This window comes from Carcharhinus amblyrhynchos, chromosome 6, assembly GCF_965287045.1.
Source record: "Carcharhinus amblyrhynchos chromosome 6, sCarAmb.v2.hapA, whole genome shotgun sequence".
Lineage (NCBI taxonomy): Eukaryota > Metazoa > Chordata > Chondrichthyes > Carcharhiniformes > Carcharhinidae > Carcharhinus > Carcharhinus amblyrhynchos.
This window is the reverse complement of record NC_137329.1, coordinates 102,710,986-102,728,072: the sequence shown is the minus strand read 5'-3', so window position 1 is coordinate 102,728,072 and position 17,087 is coordinate 102,710,986. Positions and strand designations below refer to the sequence as shown.

The window sequence follows — 17,087 nt, the reverse complement described above, 5'->3', positions numbered from 1 at the left end:
ACAAACCACAGTTTGATGGTCCTGTACACCAGGAGAGGGGAACTCACAATCTCTTCTTTAACTAGGAAGAAGCAGGAGCTGTGGACATGTGGCTTTGCCAGGTTAACGGGCTTTTCCATGGTGCACTGTGCCATCAACAGCACACACTTGGTGAGGTATACCAAAACTGGAAAGGATAGCACTCATTTAAACGGATAGTCAGAATTTCAATAGTGGATTGATTGCATGCATGTACTAGCACTCTTTGAACTGCACTGTTGTGTGACCATTATTGTGGCAATGTTTACAATGTTTTCACTTGAACAGTCAGTCTTTCTGCCATATTTGAGCCATCATGATAAACTACAAGATAACTGCTTGGTAGCAGTGGTTCTAACCTGAGCACTTGGCTCATGACTCCCTTCTATTATGTAACCATACATGTACAATGAGAGTCACAGTGCTCGGAACATCATTCAGACAAAGTCACTCTTGATTTTTGGGATGAAGAGTTTGGCTATATCCATTGGGGTTTAGGCCCAATCTACCAGGGCAAACACTATGTTTGAATGCATTGCATGCCACAGCAAATTTATACCCATCTTCCCATCAAGTATTCTTCAGTACTATGGCAGGGCTTCCATTTCCTAGACTCAGGCCAGTTGAATATTGACAATTTTATAAAGATGTTTTTGAGGGGGGATATTTTCTATTCACTATCTGCAGGGAAATTCCAAGCAAATCTTTTAAATCAACTTTGACAATTTTGCTACAAGTTCTCATTTACCTGTAGGTAGTCAGGTGCCGAATATTTGAGAGCTAAGGGGTAGGGGACATACTTCAATTAATGAGTGGGGTAAAGCTTAGGGCGGGGCGGGGCGGGGAGGGGCTGGGAAGGAGCCAGGGATCAGGGCGGGGCTGGAGGCGGGGATATGGATGTGGTCATAACTCAGGGGGCGTGTCGGACCCTGGGGGGCGGGACGGTCCTAGGGGGCGGAGCTAGTCCCAGGGGGCGGGGCTGGTCCCAAGGGGCGGGCCGAGCCCAGGGGTGGGGACCAGGTGGTGCGGATTATGGGTGTCGCCATCGATCAGATGTGTGGCCATCATCCGGGCCGGGGGGGGGGGGGGGTGGGGGCCGCCGGGAGGGCGGAGCTGGACCCAAGGGGCGCCAAGGGGCGGGGCTGGACCAAGAGGGCGGGGCTATCGTTATTGTCCTGCCCCCTGGGCAGGGCTGAGGGTCAGGGGAAGTGTTATGGGGCGGGGCTATGGGTGCAGCTATTCCCTGAGGGGCGATGGGTGTGGCCTTCCTCTAGAGGGTCCGGGGCTGAGACTCGGTGGGCGGGGCTAAGTTCAGGGGGTGGAACTTTGGGCCCATCCCGGGGGCGGGGCTGAGAGGCAGGGCCTGCGGGGGCTGAGTCCGTGGGCCCCGTCCCGGGGGTGGGGCCGAGAGGCAGTGGGCGGGGGCTGGGCTCATGGGCCTCCGTCCTGGGGGCGGGGCTGAGAGGCAGTGGGCGGGGGCTGGGCTCATGGGCCTCCGTCCCGGGGGCGGGGCTGAGAGGCAGTGGGCGGGGGCTGGGTTCATGGACCTCCATCCCGGGGGCGGGGCTGAGAGGCAGGGCTGCAGGGGGTCGGAGGTGTGATGGCGGCGGTTAGGTGCGTGGCGGCTGGAGCGGAGCTCGACGATTCGGATGATGGCTGGTACCTGGGCTGTGATACGTACGATGACTTCCAAGTAACGGTGAGGAAACCAGAGAAGGAAGAAATTTCCAGAAAGCCTCACTTAGAAAGAGAAAAGAACCTGCCTCTCTGTCTCCAGGCAAAGAGAGAGTCTGAGCACCTGAACCCTGAGTGAGCGAAGAAGCACAAACACTGGCACAGCCCAATTTCCCAGTTATATCCCCAGGAAATACCCCAACCAGTAATACCCAGGGAGGGAGGGAGAAAAATGTCCCAACTTTGACCAAACAGTGGATAACCACCCCTACCAAACTGTGAGGGAGAAATATCTGAACCCACTTGGGTTGAAATACGTGCTTTTCATCTCATATACACTGTGAAAAATATGAGACAAAACCCACAGACATAGTGAGGAGCAAAGCTTTGGATGATGCAGATGGGCTGGTTCGATGGGCAGAACGGTGGCAAATGGAATTCAACCCTGAAAAATTAGAAGTAATGCATTTTGGGAGGTCTAGCAAGGCAAGGGAATATACACGATGATTGGTTAGACCCTAGGGCATACAGAGATTCAGAACAGCCTTGGTGTGTATGCCCATAGATCTTTGAAGACAACAGGACAGGTCGATAAGATGGGACACGACTTTATCAATTGAGGTGTCAAATGTGCAGGGAGGTTACGATGGAGCTGTATAAAACATTGGTTAGACAGCTAGAATACTGCATGCAGTTCTGGTTGCCACATTATAGGAAGATAGTGATTTCATGAAAGAGGGTGCAGTGGAGATTCATGAGGATGTTGCCTGGGCTGGAGTGTTTCAGCTATCAAAAGAAACTGGATAGGCTGGTGGTGCTTGGAGCAGAGAAGGTTGAGGAGGGGCCTGATTAAGGTGTATACAATTTTGAGAGCCTTATGGTGGCTAGGAAGGAACTTTTCCCCTTAGCAGAGAAGTCATTAACCAGGGGGTATAGATTTGAGTTAAGGGGCAGGAGGTTTATAGGAGTTGTGAGGAAAAACTTTTGCACTCAGAGGGTGATGTGAATCTGGAACTCACAAACAGAAAGGATAGTACAGGCAGGATCTCTCACAGCATTTAAGAAGTATTTAGATGAGCACTTGAAATGCCATAGCATGCAAGGCTGTGGGCCAAGTGCTGGAAAATAAGATTAGAATAGATAGGTGCTTGATGGCTGGTGCGGTCAAGATAAGCCAAAGGACCTCTTTCCATCTATAAAACTCTAAGAAGTCTCACAACACGAAGTTAAAGTCCAATACATTTATTTGGTATCATGAGCTTTCGGAGTGCTGCTCCTTCATCAAGTGACTCAACTGATGAAGGAACAGTGCTCCAAAAGCTCATGATAACAAATAAACCTAATGGACTTTAACCTGGTGTTGTGAGATTTCTTACTGTGCCCACCCCAGTCCAACACTGGCACCTGCACATTGTAAAGCTCTTATGACTCAGTGAAATCAGAAAATGACATATCACAATGCTTATATTGTATCAAGTTATTATGTGTTGTATGTGCCAAGATTCACACTGAAGAGAGAAATATGTTTCTTGCTGACACCCTTAATGAGGAGCAAGGTATCACACCACTCAATCTTTACTCAGAGAAGGAAGTGACAGTGAACAACTCCACACACCCAATACAACTACATATAGTAGGGAAGAGTTGGCTCATTTCCTTGCTTCTGTTCTCTTAACACATGGTGAGAAGTCACCATCAAGCCTTGCTGGATGGAGGGAGATGTCTAGTGATCACTATCCCATGCAGCCCACTCTCACAAGTATACACAAAGATGGAAGTAAACTATCTTAACGTAATGAAGAGGCACAACAGGATATTAGGAGCTTGCTTCAACCAAAATATGATATAAAAGTATTCATGTGCATAATTATTAATGTTGTCTGTGTTAAGTGCCTGTTGATGTTTTGGTGACCTGCTTATTGGACAAAAGAGGAGAGAGAGATACTGAAACAAATGCCCTGCCCAAGATGCAATACAGGAAGGTGCTGCCGAACATTTTAGCAGCACTATCTCAAACACAATTCAAAAGCCCAACAGATGTAACAATAAGCACATCCTTAAAATGCGGAGTAAAAGAATTGAATGACAGATTTTCTTTAAGATGTTGAACTATATTCCCATTCAATTAGATGCTGAAGATGTGTTGTATTCACAGAGGGACGTCCTGACCAAAGTTCCCCTCTCAACTGATGCTAAACAGAAAGAGGATACTCATTGATTTCCTAGTTGTATGTTGCTGCATTTGCCTACCTAATAATGAGCAAATTCTTAATGTTAAATTCAACTATTGTAATGGAAAATTATTATTGGCGGCATGGCGACACAGTGATTGGCACAGCTGCCTCTCAGTGTCAGGAACCTGGGTTCGATTCCTGGCTTGGGTCACTGTCTGTGGGGTTTGCACATTCGCCCTGCTTTTGTGTGGGTTTCCTCTGGGTGCTCTGGTTTCCTCCCACAGTCCAAAAGATGTGCTGGCTAGGTGCATTGGCCATGCTAACTTCTCCCTCAGTATACCTGAATAGGCATCAGAGTGTGGCGACCATGAGATTTTCAGAGTAACTTCATTGCAGTGTTAGTATTAATAATAAAGCCTGCTTGTGACACTGATAAATAAACTTTTAAGCTAAAATTATGACTGAGTCAAAACGTCCTCCAACTGAGCATCAGGGAGACCAAAGCCCTTGTCTTTAGCCTTCCATAAACTTCTATGCCACCCTGACTGTATTGCATTCTGTTGGGACATTGTGGCAGGCAGAACATGATGTGAATCTTGAAATTCCATTTGAACCAGGACCAAATTTCAAGAGCCACATCTTTCCCATTATCAAGACTGCTAACGTCCATTTCCACAACTTCACCTGTCTCAGGCTTTCTACTGTTGAAAACTTCATTCAGGATTTCTCAATTTCTCCATTGTCTCTTTGCTGGTCTCCCATGCTCCAAAATCCATAAGTTCCAACTTTGCCATAAAGTGTATTTACATGAATATGGAACAGGAATCCACTTTTTCACAAAACATGGTAGGCAGTTCCAACAGGTGGCAGTGAAGTACAGAAAAAAGAGCACTCGTATTTAAGCACAGAGGGCGTGCAATAGTTTTTCATTGCCAACTTATCCAGTGTTCTTGTATGTAAGAACACTGATTAAAAACTGCTTTATGAATTGATAGACTATGATGCATGTTCCCCAGATTACTGCCACAAATTGGATATACATAATGTGCTTTTGTAGAGTATTTTCTTTAGGTACATTTGAAATGATGTAGAAACAGAAAAAAAGGCAAGTTTAGCAAAATTAATTTCTTTGTGTATTGTTTGTGCAGCTGAAGTGGTGTGTTGATTTGAAACATTTAAGCTTTAGGCATTCTTTTAATTTTCAGTAGCAAACTGGTTTAATGACAGTAATAGGATCACTATTTTTGAAGATAAACAGGTAAGTGGTATGTGTTACTCTTGTTAAAAAGATCTTGAGCAAAGGACAGTCAATTAAATCAACAGCAAGAATGGCTGCTTTGTATGGAAATTTCTCAATCTTCAAATGGGAAAGTAATCTATGTGCAGGCTGCAATAAGTTATGTACAAAATAAAATCCCAATGAAATCCAGTAGGGTAAAGAGGATCCCTCCTTCTCTGTCCTTGACCATTTCATTTCTGTCTGTCTTCATGTGCATAGACACACGTATGAATATGCTAACTTTCAATTAGCATCTTTTGTAGGTGACTGTCCCAATTCACCGTCATTGGTGTCAGTTGCCAACTTTTCCTGCACTAATAATTCTTGATTTTTATGGATGAAATAATGAGAATATAGGAGATGGCAAAATGTTACACATGTTGGGTAAAAAGCTTACGCAATCAGTTACTTTGAGTAATCTATTGAAGTCATTTTGGATATGGAAAAGTAAATCTCACATTTTTCAGAAGTGAATATTTGTACAGATTTGTTTTTTTTGGATCAGGTTTATGAGAATAGATGTGTTTTTTATATAAAAAAGTTTTATGTACATTTAACACAGGAAAACACTTTGCTGCAAAACTGAACACACCTTATAGCATGTACTTGAGAATCTTGTGCAGTCGACTGAGGCTACTCATTTTTTGCTGAGTTCTGCATTCATCATCTTATCTAGTTTGGAAGTTTTGCATATTTCCACTCATTAATTGAAACGTGAATGTTTTCCTCACCCCTGACCTCTGTGCAGCTCCTTGCTTTACTGGATGTTAGAGAGCCAAATACTCTGAACTGACTGGTTGCCATCCAAAACCACTAATTGGAGTCAATAAGGGAATTTTATCAAAATTGAAGGTAACAGAATTGGATTAAATAATACTTAATATACTGTTCTAGAAAGACAAGGAGGCATGAAGTTATATATAATCCAGTAATTTCTTTTACTTACTAAATGTGATGAGTAGTAGCTTCAGATCTGAAGTTAAGGCACAGGGTCCAGTTCCCTCCCTATTTGGGAGTGTAATGATTGGTCATCTGTAATTTAGGTGAAAGTGAGTAATGTGAGTGAGTGTGCTGAAAATGCAAATATTAAATAAACCCAAGCCACTTGATGTGCAGTTTTCCACATTACTCATTACAACTGGATGCTTAACGAATACGGTAAACAGTAATAAGAATACAGTAGCAATTTGCTGCTAGTAGCCAACTTTTGTTGTGACATTTTCTGATGTTACTGATATTTCTGATGTTAGATGTTTCTTAATTGCAAGTTGTTTTATGTTTGACCTAAATTAAATTGGTATATTGATATTGCGTTATTAAAGTTTAACCTCTTTGTTTTTAATCACCAATCTTTCTGACTTAAGTGGAAATGAAAATTGAGCAAGCCATATAACAGGTGGCCAATCTACTGCCAGTTTTCTGTTTGTGCCCAAAAAGAAAAAGACCTCATTGTACACCTCGACTATGAGGTTTAAATGTTGGCTAAACTTAGTGCTACTACATAAAACAAAATATGCACAACATGATGCAAGTCTTATGATTCCAAATTGATTTCAACTTAGCATTGACTTCAAATAGTGATGAAGATTATGTATCATAAAACCATTTTGTGTGCATGCTGTTCCAGCAGTAGCCTGTATTAGTATAATGTCTTTTATATATCATGTCACAGAAAGCTTCACAGGGGCAAACTGAGTCCCAAAGCCTTGTCAAAGAGGTGGGTTTTAAGGGGCACCTTAAAGGAAGAATGCACGGTATGGAAGTGGAGAACTTTGGGGGAGGAGGTGGACATTCCAAATTTTGGGGCAGTTGGTGACTTAGCCATCAATGATAGTGATTTAAAATGGGAGTGTTGAAGAGACCAGAATTTAAAGGAGTGCAGATATCTGGGAGGGGCAGAAGATTAGAAATTTGGAGAGGTGCAACTATTGGAGAGATTTGAAAATAAGGATGACAGTTTTAAAATCAAGGCATTACTTAACACAGAGCCACTGTAGGTTAGCGAGCACAGTTTGGTCATGGGTAGTAGGATGTTGGATGAAGTTTGCAGAGGGTAGATGTGAGGGGCTGATTTTGTTAGAATAGTCAAGAGTAGTGCTAACAAAGATGGGGACGAGAAGTGGTATTTCTGAAATTCAGCTGGCAGTTCCATCTAACATCTGCAAGGCGAATTCAAGCTTTTTCCTCTATTCACCCAATGCAGAGTGGAGTGAAAATCCTCGGAAGGGGCAGTCTTCCACCACTTTAGTTGGGCACAGTAGGAAAGGCAATCTAATGCAGTGCCAAACTGGGTTGGATCCTTTGGATAGTTTGTAAAGTATTTAGAAAGTGGAGATTCTCTTCTCTGCTTTCTATGCATTTATGTTGTTAATTATCATGAAAGAACATTGCTAGTGTAAGAAAAGCAGTTTCATTATAATTGTGAACACATTTTAACGTTGCCGTTATAAATCCATAAGTGCAAAATGTATAACTTTGTAATGGGATTTAAATTATGCATGCGTGCCCAATATAACTGGCCTCTGTTATCTAATTCCCCTCACCTGAGGGCTATGCAAGATCCTAAAGACCATGGAAGATCGACTAATAATTAAGATTCTTAATCTGTAATATTTCTAATTGAATTATAAAGACTCCTATGGAATATGAATTCTCCAACCACACAGAATATAAAACATGTATCACCCAAGTTTGGCAAGAGCTGCTTTGTCAAAATGACATTCTGTGAAAGACTTTTGTGGAGACATAGCATGTTTAAAAATGGGCTTCAGTGAATACCAGTGGAATATTTTTCACTCATACTATCAGGACTGGCAAAGAAAAATACATTTGTCACATTGTGCTTTGGTCATATTGATTTGGAATGGTCAAAAAATTAAGCAGTTCATGAAAGCTGATCTAAGCTGTCTGCAGGTATTATACAAATGAGCTCCTGAATCCACGTCCGAGATTGCTGTCTGACCTTTCTAAGTTCAGTTGCCCTTTCATATCTTATTTTCTCATCCTGGATGAAGTCAGGACGTTGGAACAGAAATGGTGAAGGTGATTTTGCATCTTATTGTGGCACTAGTTCGTTGACAATTGATGCACTATACAATTTTAATATTTAAAAAATCGTGTCGTTTCCCCCCCCACTACCCAATTTAAGGAATGATCGGGAAGAAGCTTACATTGCAGCTGTTTTTTCCCTTGGTTGCTTTCCTCCACCCCCACCCCATATCTACACGGTGGCTTGACATTCGGGAGGCATCTCATTGCCTGAGAAACGTTGCAAAACTGAATATTAGCATACATGGTCAATATTTCAAAATCATTTTTTATTGTTCTACATCAGAGCCTTTGATAAATAGTCATAAGAATTGTTCAAAGAAATATATATTAGAATTATACTCGCATAAAGACCCTGGTCTAATGCCAGAAATAATATAATTACCAAACCTTAAATTTCAAGTCACCACTACAGTATTCAGTTTTATTATATTCCGAATTGCTTTTGATGTGGTTAAGACCTAGAATGTAAATGCACGTCTGCGTTCATTTTTGCCTAATCTTAGTAGAATTTAAGTTAATTTAGCAGACTGGGCGAGCTGGATGGAAGATTACTTTGCTTTGCGACGTAAGTTCCAAAGCCTCACATTTGTAAAACCAAGTAATAAACTTCTGATTTATTAAATATTCTCAAGTAGGTTTGCCTGACTTAGCTGGCTAAACCAACAATGAAGTGAGCTATACGTACCAGTAGGATAGGACATGTTTGATCAGGGCAGTGAAATCGTACCACCTCTAGGTCAGGGAGAGGAAAATCAGCCAGAATTCTTGCAACCAACCACCCTTGCGACGAAATGCACGTGTGGAAGTCAGGTGAGACCTAGACCTGGCTTGGCTGTGGGCCCAAGTTGGCTGATTGTCCAAAAGCCTGCTGACGCTTACTGTTTAGGCATATGGACGAGATACTTGAGGGTGTACGCTACTCTGGAACATACACCAGCAAGAGTCAGGCTTTCAAGGTAGGAGAATATTAATGGTTAAAAGAAGAAATATTTTTGATGTGATTTATACGATTACAATGTTTGATTTTGGGCTTTGGAGATGACCAATTATTTGAGAACCATCTTTGTTTATTTGCCTGCCTAGTGAGTGAGCCACTGCTGCAGTGCGCGCAGCTTGTGTGGAAAATAAACTGCTTTAATAACTGTTTGTTACAATTTATAGTTTGGATGAATGAATTGTGAACTGTTGTGAAGATCATATCTTGTGTTCATTCTTCAAAGGTAAAGCTTACTGTACAGCACTTTTACTGCTTGCTGTTCAAGGACCTCAAATATTAATTCTTGTTTTAACTCTCGCCCAATATTGACTTAATCGGTCAATCTTTGGTTTTTATTTCTATAACTGCCTGATTCAGATTCTGGATCCTAACACCTGTAAATTAACTTCCAGCTTCTTTATCCCAGCAACAAACTTGTAAATCCAAAGGAAATCAATAGGACTACAGGTCTGCCGCCAGGCTAAGGGAGCCAGATTTAGGAATGTAATAGCCAGGGCTGATGATCAGGTATTGGTACCTGGTGTTCAAGATAACATGTTTTAAAATGAATGCAGCATATTTTAGATTCTACCTCATTGCAGACTGTAGCTTTGTTACTTGTTGGAGCTTCTAAAAAATTATATTTGCAATGATATAATAGTATAAGAGAAGACAGAAAAGTTCCAGCTGGAAGAGTGTAATGTATACTTCAAATTTTAATTTCTTATTTTATAAGTATACTTGTGCCTTAATCGTTAGCACTCTAAGGGATTTATTTACATATGCAATGGTACATGTAGTTCACTTACTGCTACTTAATGAGCTGGCAAATTAGACTAACAGTCCTACTTTTATATTTGCGTGATGTTCTTGGCATCTGAAAGAAAGGTGTATTGCAAGTACATGTTTGTAGTTAACCAGTGTTCCCATGCATAGTAGTTAAGATCAGAACCTGTTGATAATTTTTTCTTTAGAATTTCAGAAAGCACTTTTTTTGCCAGACATAAGTAGTTTAGCTCTATTCCATAAGTAGTTTCGTAAGAACACACCCACTTGTTGTCTTAATTGTATATACTTTGTTTATAAGTACTCAGAAATCTTAAGAGTAATTGTCTGTACATTTCATGGTTATCTGCTGGTTTGTGTAGTACAGTACTGTACTATGATATCTGTATATTTACACAGCTTCACAGGAGAGTTGGGTCAGTTTGGTGACGTGTTTTTAACTAGTAATTCTAGTTTAGAATTGCCCTTTTGTCTTGTTCCATTATTGTGGTCATGGCAAATTTTATGGAAGAAAATACAAGAGGCCTTACCTTTTGTATCAGTGCAATCAAGAAAAGAAACAGTTTGCAATGCTAATTTGATCTTTTAGCTATGAACATAGTTATAGTATACTATTTCCATCAGACACCCAAGTAAAATTTTGGCATTTGACTCTGTGCAATACAAAAAAATCAACTCCATTAGTTGATTGTGTGTTTGACAGTATGCTATATAAGCAGCCATTTTGCAGAATGCATTGATTAATTTTACAATTAAAAACTGAAAGTGCCATTTCTCCTCAGATTCTCAGCAACTCTATTACAATAGCATTCAAAGTAACATTGCTAATTTTTACACAGAGCATTGCAGAGTAACATTTCTTGGAGTGGGTGGAAACAGCGTTAATAGGGCTGGTGTGCCTGTAGCTTTCCTTCAACTGATTCAGTTTTTTTCGAGTAGTCTTGGGTTATCATGATCTTTAAAGATTAAATCTCCTAGCTTTGTGTAACTTGAATCAGTTATGTTTAAATTGTAATTCTAGTTGATAATATCGTTAATTCATGCTGATATTTAGGCTTTGTGAGAGTTTAAAGTAGGTATATTGTTTGGCATAAGGGAGGGCATTCTACTTTGTCTCCCATAGCAACTGACAGAGTGACAGTAAATGTGTGGCACTGATGTCATGGAAGGGTGAACAATGGCAGTCGGTATCTTCACTTTGACTATTTGGCATGGAGGCCAGAATTTGTAAACCAACACTTTTGATTATAAAAGTTGGATTTTTAGGAATGAAAGCAATGTCAAATTTATCAATTATTCTAGGAATTTTGTATACTGTTCTATAATAGGGAACCCTGGACGACCCGGGATATTGAAGCCCTGGTCAAGAAGAAGGAGGCACGTGACATGCATTGGCAGTTGGGATCAAGTGAATCCCTTGAAGAGTATAGAGGGCATAGGAGTAGAGTTAAGAGAAAAATCAGGAAGGCAAAAAGGCGTCATGAGATTTCTTTGGCAGATAAGGCAAAGGAGAATTCAAAGTGATTTTACAAAACATAAAGGGCAAAAGAGTAACTAGGGAGAGGGTACAGCCTCTTAAGGATCAACAAGGTCATCTATGTGCAGATCCACAAGAGATGGGTGAGATCCTAAATGAATATTTTTCATCAGTATTTACTGTTAGGGAACTTGAGAAAATAAATAGTGATGTCGCAAGGAGTGTACAGAGAAGGAGGTGCTGGAAGTCTTTAAAGTGCATCAAGGTAAATAAATCCCTGGGACCTGTTGAAGTGTATCCTAGCACACCGTGGGAGGCTAGGGAGGAAATTGCGGGTCTCCTTGCAGTCATATTTGAATCATCGATAGTCACAGGCGAGGTGCCTCAAAATTGGAGGGTGGCAAATGTTATACCTTCATTTAAAAAGGGCTGCAGGGAAAAGCTTGGGAACTACAGGCCAGTCAGTGAGCCTCACATCTATAGTGGGTAAGTTATTAGAAGATATTCTGAGAAACAGGATCTACAGGCATTTAGAGAGGCAAGGACTGATTAGGGACAGTCAGCATGGCTTTGAGAGTGGAAAATCATGTTTCACAAATTTGATTGAGTTTTTTGAAGGGGTAACCAAGATGATAGATGAGGGCAGTGCAGTTGATGTTGCAGTATATGAAGGCACCGCATAATAGGTTGTTGTATGAGGTTAAATCTCACGGGATCCAGGGTGAGGTGGCTAAATGGATACAAAATTGGCTTTTTGACAGAAGATAGAGAGTGGTTGTAGAGGTTGTTTTTCAAACTGGAGGCCTGTGACCCCTGGTGTGCCTCAGAAATCGGTGATTTGGATGAGAATTTAGAAGGCATGTTAGTTTGCCAATGACATCAAGATTGGTGGCATAGTGGACAGTAAAGAAGGTTATCGGGGATTGCTGTGGCATCTTGATCAATTGGGCCAGTGAACTGACGAATGGCAGATGGAGTTTCATTTAGATCAGTGTGAGGTGATGCAATTTGGTAGATCGAACCAGGACAAGACTTACTCAGTTAATGGCAGGGCATTGGAGGGTGTTATAGAACAAAGGGTTCTAGAGATACAGGTTCATAGCTCCTTGAGTCACAGGTGGACAGCGTAGTGAAGAAGGCATTCAGCATGCTTTGTTTCATTTGTCAGAACATTTGAATACAGGAATTGGGACATCTTATTGAAGTTGTACAAGACACTGGTAAGGCCACACTTGGAATATTGTGTACAGTTTTGGTCACCTATTATAGAAAGGATATTACTAAACCAGAAAGAGTGCAGAAAAAGTTTACAAGGATGCTATCAGGACTTGACGATTTGAGTTATAAGGAGGGCTGGACAGACTGGGACTTTTTTCTCTGGAATGTAGGAGGTTTAGAGGTGATCTTTTTGAGGTCTATAAAATATTGAGTGTCATTGATCAGCTAGATAGTCAATATCTTTTCTCAAAAGTAGGGGAATCTAAAACTGAAGGGCATAGTTTAAGGTGAGAGGGGAACAAAGAACAACCCAGCACGGGAAACAGGCCCTTCAGCCCAACGAGCCCGCGCCGCCGCATCACCCTACACCGATTCTACCCTGCATGTCTACGAATGGAACCCTACTCAGTCAGATTCAGGGAAGAAATAGTGTCAATTTGGTAAAAACCGATTAGCCTAAGAGCACATCTTTGGGGTGTGGGAGGAAACCGGAGTGCCCGGAGGAAACCCACACAATCACAGGGAGAATGCGCAAACTCCCACAGACACAGGCCCAAATCCATGTGTCTGCACAGCCAGCAGTGCTAGTCACTGAGCTGTTGCGGCGCCCATCTACCGGTCCAGGATCAAGCACACACACCGACATGAAGTACTAGGCCACTCCTGGACTTCCAAGAGCAGCCCACGCTCCAGAAAGGGTCCAGAAGGACATTTTTTTCGCACACAGGATGGTAACTGTTTGGAACAAGCTGCCAGAAGTCGTAGTAGAGGCGGGTACAATTTTGTCTTTTAAAAAGCCTTTAGATGGTTACATTGGTATGATGGCTAATGAGAGATATGGGCCAAACATGGGCAGTTGGGACTAGCTTAGTGGTTACAAACAAAGGGGTGGCAGGACAAGTTGGGCCCAATGCCCTGTTATCATTGCTGTAAACCTATATGACTCTATGAATACTTTGCAGTTATCAACTGCAACACATTTATTAAATATTTCTGTTGGACTGGGTAGCTACTTTGCAATATGGGGAAGTAGCATCACTGAGTGATTTAAGGTTGAAGTCGTTGGCAAAACATTGATATTGTTTCATACTTTTCTTTACTTCCCTCCATCCTGGCTCCATTTGATTCCATCCATCAACATGAAACAGGCAAAACAGCAGAAAGACATTGGCCTAGAATTTGAGGTAGTAATTATGGCATGGCTGTCAGTACCTTGTAAATCTGACAGCAATTTTTGCTATCTACATACAGGCAGTTAAACACGGAAATCCATGAGTTGCTACGAGGGATATACTGCACAACTGGGTTCACTGGGTTCTGCAATCGATATTGCAGATCGATACAATTCAGAATCACCTATTTGTTGAACTTCATCTATTTTTGTGGAAAAGCAACAAAAATTTGAGTTGCTGTTCAATCAGGATTAATAGCATACATAGTGTGATAACTGCCAAGCAAACTCTTTGGTCCTGAAAAGCTAATGTTATACATGTGGCGTTCCATTCCCCAGTACATTTAAACATTGCAGATTTTCAATTAAATACAACTTTTTTTCAAAAAGATATTGTTCTGAAATTTAAGTTTCTTCCTTAACCCCATGTGTGTATCTAAAATTTATTTTGCTTTCAGTAACAATGATTTCAATACAAACATATGAATTAGCAGGAAGCTTAGGTGGGTCAGTACTTCAAGCCTGCTCCGCCATCAATAAGTTCATGGCTGATCTGATTGTAACTTCAACCCCTCATTCCTGCCTGACCCATAACCTTTCACCACCTTGTTAATCAAGAATCTACCTGGCTCTTCCTTAAAAAATATCAAAGAATCTGCTGCCACTGCCTTCTGGAGAAGAGAATGCTGGAGACCCTCAGAGAAAAATGTTCTCTCTTATTTTTAAACAGTTACCCTAGTTCTAGATTCTCTGGCAAGAGGAAACACCTGCTTCACATCCACCTGTCAACAGCCCTCAGGATTTTTCAGGTTTCGATCAAGTCACCTCTTATTCTTCTAAATGATTCAAACGTAACTTCTCCAACCTCTCCTTCTAAAGCAACCTGCTCATTCCTAGTATTATTTTAGTGTACTTTCTCCCAATATTGTACACAATACTCCGGATGTGGTCTCACCATTGCCCTGCACAACTGAAACTTAGCCTCCCTACTTTTCTAAACAATTCCTTCACAACAAATGATAACTTTCTACTACCTTTTCCAATTACTTGCTATATTTGTATATTAGTCTTTTGTAACCCATGCATTAGGATGCCCAGATCCCTCTGCATCTTAGAGCTGTGCAATCTCTCTCCATTTAGATAATGAGCTTTTTTCATTCTTCTCACCAAAACAAACATATTCGCATTTTCCCACATTATACTCCATTTGCCATAGTTTTGACTACTCACTTAACCTGTCTATGTCACTTTGTAGCCTCCTTGTGTCCTCTTCACAATTTACTTTCCTACCTATCTGTGTTGTCAGCAAATTTAGCAACCATACCTTTGGTCCCTTCATCCAAGACATTTGTATGAATTGTAAAAAATTTAGCTCCCAGCACTGATCCCTGTGGCACACCACTTGTCACAGCCTACCAACCAGAAAAAGACCTATTTATGCCAACTCTGTTTCATGTGAGCTAGCCAATTTTCTCTCCATGACGATGCGTTATCCCTGAGAGCTTTTGTGCAATAACCTTTGATGTGGCACCTTATCAATTGCCTTCTAAAAATCTAAGTACGATATATCCACCGGTTTCCCTCCAGCCACATCACATGCGACTTCTTCATAGAACCCCAAAAAATTGGTTAAGCATGATTTCCCTTTCACAAATCTGTTGACTCTGCCTGATTGCCTTGGATTTTTCCCAGTGCCCTGCTCGAACATCTTTCATAATGGCATGTAATATTTTCCATATGGCAGGCGTTAGGCCAACTAGCCTATAGTTTTCTGCTTTTTGGTTGGAACGCTACCATCTCGCCTGCCACAGAATCAGCATGGGCGAGGTTCCAACAATAGAAATCTCCTTTGACCTCAGGTGAGAATTTCCGGCCTCGCCCAAGCGAGGTTGTAAAATCCTGTCCTCTATTTCCCCTTTTTAATAAATGAGTTCCATTTGCCAATCTAAAGAAACAGTTCCATTTTCCAATCTAAAGAAACATTCCCTGAATCTAGAATGTTTTGGAAAGTAAAACAAATATCTCATTAGCCACTTCTTTTAACTCCTTACAGTGAAGTTCCTCTGAACCAAGGGTTTTGTCAATTCATTGATCCAACAATTTGCTCAGTACCACTTCCCTGGTGATTGCAATTTTCCTGAGTTCACCTCCCCTTTCCAGCTCCTGATTTACAGCTATTTCTGGGATGCTACCTGTGTCCTCTATAGTGAAGACTGATGCAAAATACCTGTTTAACTCATCCAGCATAACCCTACTCTCCATCACTAATTCCCCACAAGCCCTCTGATTTATATTCCCTGCTTTTTACTTCCTGCATTGCTGTTTATGGGAATTCTTCGATTTGTGTGTCAAACTGCTACTGCCTAGCCAGTTGGACAAATTGATCCTAGAAGGATTCAGATTGAAAGAGAGGAAATCTCTGCTGTCAAGCCACCTATCTGTGGACAGCTTTATTCACTTTCAATAGCAACACCATGCTTTTGCCCACTGCAAAGCTAGGATTGCTAATGTTTTTTAAGAACATAGAACATAAGAAATAGGAGCAGGAGTAGGCCATCTAGCCCTTCGAGCCTGCCCCGCCATTCAATAAGATCATGGCTGATCTGTCGTGGCTCAGTTCCACTTTCCCGCCCTCTCCCCATAACCCTTAATCCCCTCTCTTATCAAAAACCCATCAACCCGCGTCTTAAAAATATTTAGCGAGGCAGCCTCCACCACTTCAACGGGCAGAGAATTCCAGAGATTCACCACCCTTTGAGTGAAGAAGTTCCTCCTCAACTCCGTTCTAAACCGCACCCCCCCCCCTTTATCTTGAGGCTGTGCCCCCTAGTCCTACTGTCTTTTTTGAGTGGGAAGAGTCTCTCCACCTCTATCCTATCCATCCCATTCATCATATGTCTCAATGAGATCTCCCCTCATTCTTCTAAACTCTAACGAGTACAAGCCTAGTTTATTCAGCCTCTCCTCATAGCTCAACCCCCTCAACTCCGGTATCAGTCTAGTAAACCTCCTCTGCACTCCCTCCAAGGCCAAAATATCTTTGCGCAGGTGCGGCACCCAAAACTGCACACAGTACTCCAGCTGCGGCCTCACCACTGCCCTATACAGCCGCAGCAAGACCTCCCTACTTTTATATTCAATCCCCCTTGCCATGAAGGCCAGCATCCCATTCGCCTTCCTGACCACCTGCTGCACCTGCAAGCTGGGTTTTTGCGACTCATGCACAAGGACCCCGAGGTCCCTCTGCACCGCTGCCTGCTGCA

The 17,087-nt window shown here is 41.8% G+C and overlaps 1 protein-coding gene across 2 annotated transcripts in view; it reads left to right on the top strand.

The window, feature by feature from the left end:
• Positions 1-1,608: 1,608 nt before the first annotated feature.
• asz1 (ankyrin repeat, SAM and basic leucine zipper domain containing 1) overlaps positions 1,609-17,087 on the top strand; it is a 79,917-nt gene continuing 64,438 nt past the window's right edge. For both annotated transcript variants that reach the window (XM_080191716.1, XM_080191715.1), the window contains exon 1: positions 1,609-1,717. In XM_080191716.1, the coding sequence (XP_080047842.1) occupies positions 1,619-1,717 (99 nt within the window). In that variant the 5' untranslated portion in view covers positions 1,609-1,618. The remainder of the gene's footprint in view (positions 1,718-17,087) is intronic.